Source organism: Sander vitreus, chromosome 17, assembly GCF_031162955.1.
Source record: "Sander vitreus isolate 19-12246 chromosome 17, sanVit1, whole genome shotgun sequence".
Taxonomy (NCBI): Eukaryota; Metazoa; Chordata; class Actinopteri; order Perciformes; family Percidae; genus Sander; species Sander vitreus.
Genome location: NC_135871.1, coordinates 31,716,470 through 31,730,876, shown reverse-complemented (window position 1 = coordinate 31,730,876; position 14,407 = coordinate 31,716,470). Strand labels below are relative to the sequence as shown.

Below are 14,407 nucleotides of genomic sequence, written 5' to 3'. Positions count from 1 at the left end.
TTCAAGAAAAAAAAGTAATATTTCAAGGAAAAAAGTCATATTTCAAGGAAAAAAAAGTCGTAATATTTCAAGGAAAAAAAAGTCGTAATATTTCAAGAAAAAAAAGTCGTAATATTTCAAGGAAAAAAAAGTTGTAATATTTCAAGGAAAAAAAGTCGTAATATTTCAAGGAAAAAAAAGTAATATTTCAAGGAAAAAAAAGTCGTAATATTTCAAGAAAAAAAGTCGTAATATTTTTTTAAAAAAGTCATTTTTTTAAAAAGTCGTAATATTTCAAGAAAAAAAAGTCGTAAGTTTCAAGAAAAAAAAGTCGTAATATTTCAAGGAAAAAAAGTCGTAATATTTCAAGGAAAAAAGTCGTAATATTTTTTGAGAGATTCTAACCTGAAAGGAAAAATGTAATTGTTTTTGTGTTTTCATATTTATGCAAAAATCTGTGATCCAAATAAAGATGATCAGCTTAAATCAGGTGTTTGGAGAACGTGTGTCCTGATATATCGTCTCCAAAACGTGTTTTATTCTGCTGTTGTTTTTGGTAAAGAAGGAAAAGAAAACCGCAATACTCTGTACTATCGGATCGCAATCCTAGTCGTAATATTATAAAGAAGTCGTATTATTTCAGGAAAAAAAGTCGGAATATTTCAAGGAAAAAAGTCGTAATATTTAAAAAAAAAATCGTAAAATTTCAAGAAAAAAAGTCTTAATATTTTTTTAAACACAAGTCTTAAGTTTTATTTTATTTATTTATTTATTTATTTATTATTTATGAAGTTGAAACCGTCCCTCATTACGGTTATAAATATGCAGTCAACTGAAAAGGTTGCTAAAAAGCAGGAACACATCAGGTTATTTTGTATATTTTTTATATTTCAATGAGTTTTTATCCTTTAAAAACATTCTAACCTTTAACACATTAAAAAAAACATTGATTTAATTAAATATTCATGTTTTCACTGCTGCAGACACGGACAGAATAAAGACAACACTTAAACGTTTGTTTCCATGGTCGGGAGCTCGTGAGACAATTACGTCATCTTTTGTCTTGAAACAAAAGGGTGCACTCGTTTACATAACCACGTTTAACCGGCAATGAGTTTTCCTTCTGGGCGGGCGGAGTTTGACGCGGTGAAACACCGGTGTTAAAAAGAATTCTGTTACTCTTTACATCCTGTGATCTGATCCATAGTTTACTTCTTTTTTTTTTACCACTATTTGAATTGTAGGATACTTGTAGTATTTAGAGAAGGTCGTTAGTACACCGACCGACAGCCATCAAACTAGCTGTTAACGTGTCATATTTTGGTGAATGTCTTTCTTTCCGTGGAGTCACAGAATTTTTGGGTTCACAGTTTTCTCTGTTACACCTGTTTCGGTTCCAACTGACTTCGTTCGTCAGTTGGCTGTAAATTGTCCGTAAACATAATCACCAAACCGTTAAAAACAGACTAATTCAACTGTTAACATTCCTCCACCGAAGCACCGAAACTCTTCTTTTCTTTATTCCGGTAACGTTGTTTAAAAGTAAAGTTAACGTTGCCTTCGTTAACGTTCGGGGGTAACGTAATTTACGTCAAGTTTTAGCAGTTTTAGCTAACGTTAGCTAAAGGTTAACGTAAGTTACGTTAAGCTAACGTAGCTAAAACTTAACGTAGTAGCTAACGTTAGCTTAACGTAACTTACGTTAACTTTTAGCTAACGTTAGCTAACGTTTACGTTAGCTGTTTAGCCGGGTGCTAATTTAAACCTCGACTGAATGATTAACTGTGAAGGTAATATATGAGTTATTGTTATTTTATTCAGTTCACAGGGACGTTGTTCTCTGTTTTCCGTGGTTCTAAACCGTCTCTGTCCATGTTTATTACCTACTCCCGATTATTTTTACTTGTACATTGACAACATTTGTAGTGAATGTACTATGCCCTACGATAGTTTCGTATGTTGTTGTTTTTTTGTAAATAATAATAAGAAAAAAAATCCTATTTCTGCCGACCAGACGGGCGGGCGGGGACTATCTTGCTTGTTCCTACCGCCGAGAAGCAACGCTAACACGGGTACGTTTGATTCAGGACCCGCTTAGCACCGGAGGACGGCAGATCCAATTTCAGTAAAATACAATTATTAAAAAATATATAATATATTGTTTTTACAGTCTGTGATTCAGATCCAGTTTACTTGTTAGGGAAGCTAACAATAGCACTTTTCTAAAGTAATAACATTATTTCTCCCTACATCACATATTGACCAGTAAATATAGGCTAATGAAGTAAATAAAATGACCATAAAATGACAAAGCTGTGTCAGTGTGTTAACATTTAGTTACGTTATGAATGCATTTAAGTCAGTTATTACAAACGTATACAACTTTTCAATGGAATTGTATTGCTAGGCAACAGGCTGGACCCTTGTTAATATATTTTATAATATTACATTTTAGTTATTGTACCTCTTACAACCATTAACAACCAAAAATCCTTTTTATCTGATCACTGACTCTTCCGGGTGACGGTATTCTCTGTAACACCTGCCGGTGCTCCGGGTCGTGTGTGTGTGTGTGTGTGTGTGTGTGTGTGTGTGTGTGTGTGTGAGAGTGTGTGTGTGTGTGTGTGTGTGTACACTGTGTTATTAAAGGTGCTCTGCCCCTTTAAATGCCTCGTGTTGTTACAGGAAGTGTGAGGGGTGTTTCCAGCTGATCTGCACAACAGAAGGAGCCGAGTCTCCCTCAGCAGCCCGACCTACCTGCTACTTTCTGCGGCCACAACACACCACAGCACACCGGTACCGGCTGCAGATGTGCAGAATCTTCATCCGGATTACTTTAAAGGGAAAACCGGGGGGCGGATCCTCGGTTAGCTGCCGGTGCAGTCGGTAGCTGTTAGCTCCGGACTGTCATGATCCCTGCAGCGCGGAGATGGCGTCCTTCCCCGGTTTGTGCAAGGCTGTCGGGCCAGCGGAGGAGGAGAACGGAGAGCTGGACGGTTCTCTGCAGCAGATGCTGAAGGCCATCGCCGACGAGAGGAACCGACTCAACATCCGACAGGAGGTCAGCGGAATCGGTGAGCTGATCGGCCCCTTATTTATTTACCGTGGCCCGGTGTTCCCTGCAGTTTTAAACACACTGTTACAGTCCTCTCAGTGAACACAATAACATGTAATTTATGATATAATGACTTATTGATCTGTTCACAGTGGGCAGGTGTTCCCTGCAGGTGTACACACACCGGTACAGTCCTCTCAGTGAACATAATAACATCTCATTTATGATATAATAACTTTATTTCTGTAGCACCTTTTTAAAAACAACAAAGGGATTTGACAGGGGGAACAGAAGCACGCTCAAATTAATACACACACACACATGATTGTAATAGAAAATAGAAGATGGGAGTCCTTTTTTAAAGGGCAGAAAGACGACAGGCAAGGAGAACGGGTAACAAATAAATTCCTGAAAGACAGGTGAAATAAAAGGAGAGTATGACACAGCATCTCCTTTTATTCATTCAGAATTAATCACAAAGCACTGCCATATTTCCATTTTCCAAAATATATAGAGCAGCTCAAATAGGGTATGAAATACAAGAGTAAAAGTTCCACTGCAGTGTAGGGGTGCACGATATATCAGCTCAGTGTCGTTATCGGCGTATCACGTTGCGCAATATTATATCGAAAGTGTCACAATAATGATGTAATATTTAGTTTATTTTGTGGAGCGCTGCGTCCCGTCTGTTGGCTGCGTGGCTTAGTTGTGTTTGATTTAGGTGTGTGCATGTTTTGACAGACCGACAGTGTGAGTGAAGAAATAGATAGAGACAACAAAACGGAACCAATCAGAGAAGAGAAAGAAAAGAAAGGACCTAAAGAGCGAGTGAAGGGAGTTAGTGGAGCAAAAGAAAGACAAAAGTAAGTGAGTGTTGCTCAGGGAGAAGACGAAATAACAGAGATTGAAGAGGAAACTTTTAGAGGCCAAAGGTAATCCCATCCCGCGTCTATTTCTCCCACAACTTCATAAACAGTGTTCATGAGGCAGAGTTTGGAGCCGTACATAAGTCTCCGTGTGCACTATGTTGTTGTGAATCTGTTTTGGTGCGTTTTCCCGTAACTTTTGTAATTTTACATATGTTTAAAAATATCAATTGGTATCGATATTGCAATATCGCATTTTGTCAATTGTCAGTTACTTTAAAAAAAAAAGAGGCCGTATTCAAAAGAAAAGACTTCAGAGGGGCCAAAGTGGGGCTCCAGTCCTCCCCAGGTTCACTTTGTATGTACTCAACTGGAATGTGTGGTAAACCAACTGATCAATGTTTTGGAAATGCGCCCACTTAGAGATCAATAACTGGGGTTTCCCTACCGTGATTAGGCTTAGGCGCAGCACTCAAGACGTTTTTGGGTACATAAACCCTGAATTTACCCATTTACATGTGAGATATGCTGGCTCTTTACAGGCTAAAATAACCGTCCACTAGTCTAATCTGTCTGACAACATTATGAAAGGATCCCTACAGAGATAGACCTTTTAGTTAAAGAGGAAGATCCTTTTAGTTTAACATGAGACAGCCCCGAAATCACCATCACCAAACTACACCAGACTCCATGTAAATAATCAGGACTTTTAGCGTGTATAGAGCCAGCATATTTCCACCAGACTCCATGTAAATAATCAGGACTTTTAGCGTGTATAGAGCCAGCATATTTCCACCAGACTCCATGTAAATAATCAGGACTTTTAGCGTGTATAGAGCCAGCATATTTCCACCAGACTCCATGTAAATAATCAGGACTTTTAGCGTGTATAGAGCCAGCATATCTGCACCAGACTCCATGTAAATAATCAGGACTTTTAGCGTGTATAGAGCCAGCATATCTCCACATGTAAATGGGTGAATTACGGGTTTATTTCAACCAAACCAGAGTGGTGATTGTTGGAACAGTGGAAAGATGAACCACGACGGCTTTTGGTAGTTTGATTTAGTTTCTGTCCACTTTGAATGAAGTGTGTTTTACGATGATAAAAGTCCTGATTATTTACATGGAGTCTGGTGGAAATATGCTGGCTCTATACACGCTAAAAGTCCTGATTATTTACATGGAGTCTGGTGGAGTTTGGTGATGGTGATTTCGGGGCTGTTTCATGTTAAACTAAAAGGATCTTCCTCTTTAACTAAAAGGTCTATCTCTGTAGGGATCCTTTCATAATGTTGTCAGACTCTTAGAATAATAATCTGAGTCTGTCAGCAGCAACAACAGAACTTTTAGTGGACGCTGACTGATGCTGAACATTTTTCTCATAGGGTTACATTGCAGCTTGTTTCGGTCAAGCTTAATACTGGACCAATGTCACTGATTGTTGTTTCCATCAGTCACTTGGACAGAAAAACAGAGAGTCCGGCTTAAAAAACAAAAACAAAGTGACCCTTCTTAAAGACATTATTCCCCGGCCCTTTGATTATTATTATTATTATTAAAGATTTACTAAAGACGATCCAGCTGATAGAAAGCGTTATCTGTGACTAGTGTGGACGTCATTTTGTTCTGATGGAGAAATCAATGGAGCTCTGTTTTACAACCCATGACTCCATCACTGTGTGTGTGTACCCATGACTCTTTCACAGCGTGTGCGTAGCAGCATCTGTAGCAGCAGTATATGTAGTAGTGTCTGTAGTATATGCAGTGTCTGTAGTAGTAGCATCTGTAGTATATGTTGTAGTGTCTGTAGTAGTATCTGTACGTACGTCAACAGTTCTCTGCTTCCAGTTCCTCCAATGTGAGTCTTTTCTGTAGGCTATTTATAGCAGCGTGAACTAAATCTCGTCAAAAAAGCCCCGAAAATATGGACAAAAACATTGGGAAAAAGTGACAAATAAACTTGGAAAAAGTGTCCAAAAAAGAACAACAAAAATGTTGACCCAGATAACAAAAAGTTGCAGGGTCGACAGGAAGCCAACACACGACTGGCCAGTTCAGTTATTTATTTATTTTAAATAATGTGCTGCTAAGTGACTCACTTGGTGCCAAATTCAGCAGAAAATCTCATATTCCCCCCCCCCCCAAAAACGTGACATTTTGTGTCCGAAGAGCAGAAGCACACTACCCTGGGAGATGGAGCTTAGATCTGGCCCAAAAAAATCAAGCTGAGAGTTGTTGGCTTGCTTCACCCTCATGTTTTGGAGAAGTAACAGAAGAGGACGTTGGACGCTGACTGTCCTCTTTTCTGCCACGGCGAGCCTGCTTCACGCGTCTGTTCGTCATCTAAGTCCCCGTTTTATTTGCTGTCGTAGGCGAGCAGCGTGCGTCCTGTTTTCTCCCAGTAGCGTTTGTGTTGCCTTCGCAACGACCGAGCAACTTTTTATTTCTCTGGGTCAAAATGTACTTTTTTCCCCCAACGTTGTGGTCGTCTTTTTCGACACTTCTGTCGCTTTTCCCCGAAGTTTTTTATACGTTTTTTTTTTTGTCACTTCTTACCGATGTTTTTGTCACATTTTTCCAGCACTTTTTTGACATTTTTTCCACATGTTTTTTAAGCTATTTCTGACATTTAATGTTGTATGGTTGTATGGAACCGTCCACGTTATGTTTTGACAATTTGGTTGAAAGAAACCCAAATTTCTGATATAGAAACGTTTTGAATATATATTTTCTGTATTTATAGCACCGTGAACTAAACATCTTTGGGTTTTAAACTGTTGGTCGGATAAAACAAGACACAAGAAACATATATTCCTGAACTCTTGGGACATGTTTCTGTATTTATTTTACATTTTATAGACTATAAATATTCAGTTAATTCATATAACGAAGAACTGTCTGCTCAAATAACTGTCACTTTGGCCGACTGGCCAGTTTGAAATAACAGTTATACTTTAATGTGCTGCTAAGTGAATAACTGCAATGCTAAATTTAGCAGAAAATCCTGTTTTCCCACCCCCCCAAAACGGGGCCTTTTTGTGTCCCGGGAGCAGAATCTGACTGTTTGACGGAGCGTCCTGTTATCTCCCAGATATGTCGGTGTTTCTTTATTCAGAGTCAGTCGGCTGTGTCCTCTGCTGACTGTGAGTGTCTTACTTACTGAGTGACTCAGGGCTTTACTCCAGATTAAAGGACAGTTCAGGTTTTTTTTTTTGTTTGTTTTGGTAGCAGTAATAACCAGGGATGCACCGAATCCAGGATTCAGCTTCAGATTGGGCTGAATATTGGGCTTTTTGACGGGGTTGGGTTTCTGCTGAACCCTACGCTGTCACTCCGCGCTACGCTGGTCGCCGTGATGACGGCGCCGTTGATTACAGGAAGGTGTTTACGTAGGTGGAGCTTCAATGCAGCAGGCTGAGAGGAAGTGGAAATGGAACTGGTGAGCAGAAAAAGGGTTGTTTGGCAGTACTTTCAGTCAAAAGAAGGCCGTTCAAGTCCAGCTACATGTTCAATCTGCAATGCTGATTAGTCTGGTGGTGGTGAGGACCCTAAACAATACACAACATCACCGCTGTTACAACATCTGGTATGAAACATCTGGAAGAATACGAGCTGAGCATGAAGGAATCTACAGACAGCAGCCAGAATGCAGCAACTTCAGGTACGGCAAAGGAAGGACAGTCACTGTTTACTTCATTAATGTGTTGACTGTGTTCATGGACTGAGGACGGACCTGTCTTGCATTCCCAGCTTTATTCTCGCAGCGCTGTGGAGTCAGCTCTCGCTACACCCCAGATGCATTCTGGTATAGGGCTGCACAATACATCGTTTTTTTTTTTTATCGTCATCGCAGCATCAACTGGCACAATATACACATTGGGAAAGGGCTGGGACATAGACACAAAACATCGGTAGAAAACTCTACTTTAAAATGTAACTGTCATTCTTTTTTTGCTGCCAGTCCGGACCCAGCCCTCATGTTATGAATACATTATGAAGTCTAAAGTTTTCTATTTTGAAATACATTTTCTATTGATTAATACATTATTAGGGACGTTGAATATACACAGAAAAAAAAAAAAAAAGACAAAGGCGTGAAAAAAATGTCCCCGAATTCCATGTAACGGTTCCAGAGCAACTGATGCATGGATCCCTCTCTGGTTCACTACCTCTTTCATTGTGGTTAAGGGATTATTAACAGCATTTAGAAACAAACAGACTGTTCAATGTAAACAGATGGGAGACGTCCCGCTGGGTCGTCCTTCTGTCTGTGGCGTCCTGCAGTCGTTACACAAACACACACATGTGCATCTTTAATTTGCCCGCAGGGATGAATAAAGTATCTATCCATCTATCTGTCTATCTATCTGTCTGTCTATCATCTATCTGTCTGTCTGTTTATCCATCTATCTGTCCGTCTATCTGTCTATCTGTCTGTCTGTCTGTCCATCTATCTGTCTGTCTATCTGTCTATCTGTCTGTCTGTTTATCCATCTATCTGTCTATCTGTCTATCTATCTGTCTGTCCATCCATCTATCTGTCTATCCATCTATCTGTCTGTCCATCTATCTGTCCATCTGTCTGTCCATCTATCTATCTGTCTGTCCGTCTATCTGTCTATCTGTCCATCTATCTATCTATCTATCTGTCTATCTATCTGTCTATCTATCCATCTGTCTATCTATCTGTCCATCTATCCATCTGTCTGTCCATCTGTCTGTCCATCTATCTGTCCGTCTGTCTGTCCATCTATCTGTCCGTCTGTCTGTCCGTCTGTCTGTCTATCCGTCTGTCTGTCTATCCGTCTGTCTGTCTATCCGTCTGTCTGTCTATCCATCTATCTGTCTATCCATCTATCTGTCTATCCATCTATCTATCTGTCCATCTATCTGTCCGTCTATCTGTCCGTCTATCTATCTGTCTGTCTGTCCATCTATCTGTCCATCTATCTGTCCATCTATCTGTCCGTCCGTCTATCTGTCTATCCATCTATCTGTCTATCCATCTATCTGTCTATCCATCTATCTGTCTGTCCATCTATCTGTCCATCTGTCTGTCCATCTATCTATCTGTCTGTCCGTCTATCTGTCTATCGCAATTTCCCCCATTGCATTATGTTCATGTTTCTTTTCTATGGGATTGCTATCCCCTGCACCCCCACACCCAAGAAAATCTACCCTTATGCCGTGACGTGTTAGAAAGTGGCCTGAAAGAAACCTTTGGATGTTTTTACTTTGACTCAGATGTGACTTAAGCTCAGCGCTGCAGACCGCATAAAATATTCAGCTGGATTTGTAATCATTTGTGTCTGTCAGTGAGTCACACTCGTCTATTTTTACCGTGCAGAAACACACACGCTCGGTCTCGTCGTGCAGATCTCGATCTGCTGCTATTGATCAAATCTGCATCCCTCTTCTCACGTGCACAGGTGTGACTTAGGCTGGCCATAATAAAAGGCCACTCTGAAATGTGCAGTTTTACTGTATTGGGGGGGGTCCGAAAAACCAATCAGTATCTGGTGTTATGGTTAAGGTTCATCTCTTTCTTTCTTTCTTTCTTTCTTTCTTTCTTTTTCTTTCTTTCTCGCTGTCTCTCTCTCTCGCTGTCTCTCTCTCTCTCATTGTGTCTCTCTCGCTCTCTCTCTCTCGCTGTGTCTCTCTCTCTCTCTCTGTGTCTCTCTCTCTCTCTCGCTGTGTCTCTCTCTCTCTCTCTCTCTCTCTCTCTCTCTCTCTCGCTGTGTCTCTCTCTCTCTCTCTCTCGCTGTGTCTCGCTCTCTCTCTCTCTCTCTCTCTCTCTCTCTCTCATTGTGTCTCTCTCTCTCATTGTGTCTCGCTGTCTCTCTCTCTCTCTCTCTCTCTCTCTCTCTCTCTCTGACTGCAGTTCGTCGTGGGCAAATGCTCACATGCGATGGCGTCTGGCACTTTGGAGAGGTGTTCTCTTCACTGACTTTTATTGTGTCCAGCCTAAGTGACACCTGTGCAATAATCCTGCTGTCTAATCAGCATCTTGATATGTCACACCTGTGAGGTGGATGGATTATCTCGGCAAAGGAGAAGTGCTCACTAACAGATTTAGACAGATTAGTGAACAATATTTGAGAGAAATAAGCCTTTTTGTGTAAATAAAAAAAAGTCTTAGATCTTTGAGTTCAACTCATGGAAAATGGGGGGGAAAAAACAAAAGTGTTGCGTTCACAATCTTTGACATTTTTGACCCATGCCTCATGATTCTGTTGGTTTAAACCATTTTAAAACCAATCCCAGTATCGCAGTGACAACTTATTTTGTAACAGTCAATGAACCTAATGTGTTTTTATTCTTGAGAAAAATCCCTAAAGCCTCCAGTCTTTGTGATTTGTTATGGGGTGTTTTTGTCTAATAGAAACATTGGCTCTTCTCATGTTCAGTAAGCTATCGAGCCCTCAGGCTAACATCTGTGTCAGTAAAGCTGGTAACTTAAGGGAAAGTCTGCCGATGTTCTGTTCTGCCGTACATGCACATGAACGCCACAATACCCAGAGGTCTGTGCTTCCTCCGCTGTGTGACTCATGTCTGAAAGGGTTGAAAATCAGCAAGTGTCAATGAAACGGCCCATTTGCATGACATCCTGTTGTGTTCTTAAACAAGTAGACTTTATATTTCACAGTTACTGTTTTCCGTCAGATCAGAGAGAGAGATTGATTGATTGATTGATTGCAGGAAACAGTCAGCTGTTCCCCAAACTCCCGGGCAGTTCAGAGCTTGTGTTTTAAAACTTTCTTGTGGCAGAGATAGAGGCAGTGATGTTTCCTGTTTCCTGTACGGGACTCTCACACCGCCTCAAAACACATCACTCAACCCGTTCTCACTCCAAACTCGTAAAATAGGACGTTTGGGCAGTGGCCGTCAGCGTCTGAAGCGACGCAAACAGCGCCTTTCAGCGTGTGTGTAGAACGCACCGGGGAGAGCAGCAGCTACACGGCGCTTGAAGATGACGTAGCACTAAGAGCGACTATGGTAGAGAGTAGTATGAAAGGCCGAAAATCTGCGTAGGGAGGTTGGTTGGGGGGGTGGACGGGTCAAACAACACAGGACTTTCACCCAGGAGACCGGGGATCGTGTCCCACATGTCACATTTCCTAAACCCAACCGTCCCGTTCTTGTCCCGCATGCCATGGAAACGTAAGCCCACCCACGACCTTTTCCTTAACCCAACTGCGTCCAAAGTGATGCCAATAGTCCTGACCAAGTGCGTTTAGATCTGACACTAAAGGAGACTTTTAGCGTCAATAACAACGCCAAAGGCACCTGACCAAGCGTCAGTATTTTACGCGATGGGAGTGAGAATCTGTTGGATCAGTGTGATTAAAGGAAAAGTCACTTTTTGGGATTTGGGGAGTTATTTTGTGTCTCTGGTGCTTCCACACGCATACAAACTTTGAATAAACCCTCCATGCTGTTCTGAGTGAGATACGGTTTCTGAATGTGTCCTGTCTTCAGTCTATGGGTCAGCTGGTCAACATCTGCACGGCTTTCTACGTCACTAGCTGAGACGAGGGGGCTAGGGGGCTAACCGTTAGCATGCTAGCTCATTCTCAATGGCACAACACTGCTACAACACACAGTAGTTCATCATAATCTCCAAAAGAACTACTTCCATGTCCCTGTTCTGCAGGTATTCCACACAAAGGTGGAAGTGTTCCCTCGTTTAGAAGAAGTCTCCCAGCTAATCCTGCCTTGTTCTACTGAAGTTGGAGAAACAGCTAGCTAGCTCATGTAGTCCTTACCTAGCTACTGAGCGTGTAGTCCTTACCTAGCTACTGAGCATGTAGTCCTTACCTAGCTACTGAGCGTGTAGTCCTTACCTAGCTACTGAGCGTGTAGTCCTTACCTAGCTACTGAGCGTGTAGTCCTTACCTAGCTACTGAGCGTGTAGTCCTTACCTAGCTACTGAGCGTGTAGTCCTTACCTAGCTACTGAGCGTGTAGTCCTTACCTAGCTACTGAGCATGTAGTCCTTACCTAGCTACTGAGCATGTGCGACTCCCAACAAAGATGTTCCAGCAGTGAGAGGTCTCACTCTGTAGCTAAAACAGAGAAAAATATGGTGTTTTCTGATAATTAAACCATGTAAACCTATTCTGGTACAACCTCTAAATACAGTTATGAACCTGAAAATGAGCAGAATATGAGCACTTTAAGGAAGCGTTTGTAAAATCCTTTCAGTGTAAAATCCATCTCAACACGGTGACCTTTTTTCTTTCACAGCTTGTGTCGTTTCCACAATTGAATCAAAGCCTGAGCAGATGAAAGCAAACAAGGTTAATCCTCACGACCCCACATTAAATTAACCTTGATTCAATTTCTGCCTGTGATCTGAAATGAAATGCCAACGCACCGTTTTCTTTTCCATTACAGAGCTTCAATGATCTTGTCATAACAAGGACTTTACTCCCAACATTTACATTATTACTATTATTATTACTTATTTCCATTCAAGCAAAGTATACGTGAACTAAAATATAAATCCTAGGGATGTACAGGATGGCTGTTTTCATTCTCTATGCTCGTCATGTCTTGTCCGTCTCGTCACTCTGAGCTGCTTTTAGTCTGATAAAATAAACTTCAGTCTGACAAAAGTCCATAAACCCTGACACAGTGCAGATAATCCGGATGAAAGGAATCAGAGTTTGGATGAGGTTTGGTCTGGTGAAAGCCACGTACATTTAATATTTAACTCTGACTGTTGAGGATGAAAGGTTAACAGGATTATGTGTAGTTACAGTGACGAAGAGAAAAAACAGTTTGCACTCTAAAGGCCCAGACTTACAGAGCCAACGGCCAAACGTCGGCAGAAAAGCCAGTTGGACTGATCAGTCTCCCCAAATTGGTCCAAAAAGTCCCTCAGAACACCGAAGAGACGAGACGTAATACGTCTCCATAACAGCAGGCGGCGCTAATCTGGATTGTTGCCCAAAAATGAAAACGGGCAGCTGATTGGACGAACGCGTAACGTGGGTCTGGTTTCTCCAGAAACTCAAAGCCAAACTCGTTCAGAATATGATCTCATATTGTCCTAAAATAGTTCACCGTAACGTGTTTCTGGAAACATGTTAAGAGAGAAACAGGCCGTGCAGCTGCTGAATCTGTCTTCATTTCAGATCAACAAAGGTCAGTTTAGAAGATGTTCATCAGATGTTGAGAGACTCTAGTCACGCTCATCCCGCTCCCCGTTTCCTGGTTAGCTCTCCACCAATCAGATGGGTCATTTGAGTCCGACTGCCGGCAGTGCCCGCCCCCGCCGATTATACACGTCAAATCAGCCCAAATGAAGGCCGACGGCCCCTCGGACGGACGACGGCACGGACACACCGAGCAGACTCGAGTCACCGACCACCGATTATCAGCTCGGTGTGTCAGCGCCTTAACACAAAGACTTAAAGCTATAGTGCGTAGTTTCTGTCGCCCCCATGAGGAATTCTCAGTAATGACAACAAAACTGTCTGCGTGTCAACATGATACAAGCCTTCTGTGATCACGCACTCAATAAAACGTCCGTCTTTAATGAGAGAGAGAGAGAGAGACTTTTTTCCGATTGCTGTTGTGGAAGTTTCTTTTTGCAGCAGGAGTGGATTTTTGAAAGTTAAAGAGTGAAACAAATAGACAATTGCAAACTAAACCAAGTTAGGTTTTTGTATTTTATTAGAAACCTGCAAGAATATAGGAGTAACACAATTTCACAAAAGCAGCAGCAGTCAGTACAGCAGCCCAGTGTGGAAAAGTCTCCAACGAGTCAACAGGAATACTGAGCTTAATACATCTTCAGAGTAACAGCACACACACACTTGGCTTAACATGACTCTGCATCTGCAGAGTCATTGCTTACACACTGAAATCAAAAGTATTACACAATGATCATGTATTTCCCCAAATGATTTGTATATGTGACCCAAAGATGTTTGCTAAATAAGTTTGTGGTGTCTTGTCGGGGGGAAAGTGACAAAAAGTGTTGAAAAAGATGACCAAAACGTTGGGACGGTCGACGGGCAGACAACACAAGGGTTAAAGGGGCGGCTGTGGCTCAGTGGTAGAGCGGTTGCCTGCCAATCGGAAGGTTGGTGGTTCGATCCCTGCCCCTGCAGTCCCATATCGAAGTGTCCTTGGGCAAGACACTGAACCCCGACAGTGTAAATGTGTGTGAATGTTTATCTGATGAGTAGGTGGCACCTTGTATGGCAGCCTCGGCCACGGCGTGTGAATGGTGAATGGTTCCTGTACTATGTAAAAGAGCTTTGAGTAGTCGTTAAGACTAGAAAAGCGCTGTATAAATACAGTCCATTCACATTTAAAGAAGTATATTTCGACATTTTGGGATGGAAAACTGGTGAGATGTTCAGATGGATACCAGACATACTCATGTCTGAAACAGTCCTGAAATATATAAAATAATACATAATATTGGCACAGTTTGGGTAATGAAACAAACATCGTAGCTTCAGTTATCGGGAAAGTGATGAGGTCCCTAA

At 41.5% G+C, this 14,407-nt stretch overlaps 1 protein-coding gene across 1 annotated transcript in view; it reads left to right on the top strand.

The window, feature by feature from the left end:
- Positions 1 to 1,996: 1,996 nt before the first annotated feature.
- Positions 1,997 to 14,407, top strand: part of kiaa0930 — a 37,354-nt gene continuing 24,943 nt past the window's right edge. Inside the window, exons 1-2 of the mRNA XM_078273470.1 lie at positions 1,997 to 2,051; positions 2,665 to 3,053. Of these exons, the coding sequence (XP_078129596.1) occupies positions 2,909 to 3,053 (145 nt within the window). The 5' untranslated portion in view covers positions 1,997 to 2,051; positions 2,665 to 2,908. The remainder of the gene's footprint in view (positions 2,052 to 2,664; positions 3,054 to 14,407) is intronic.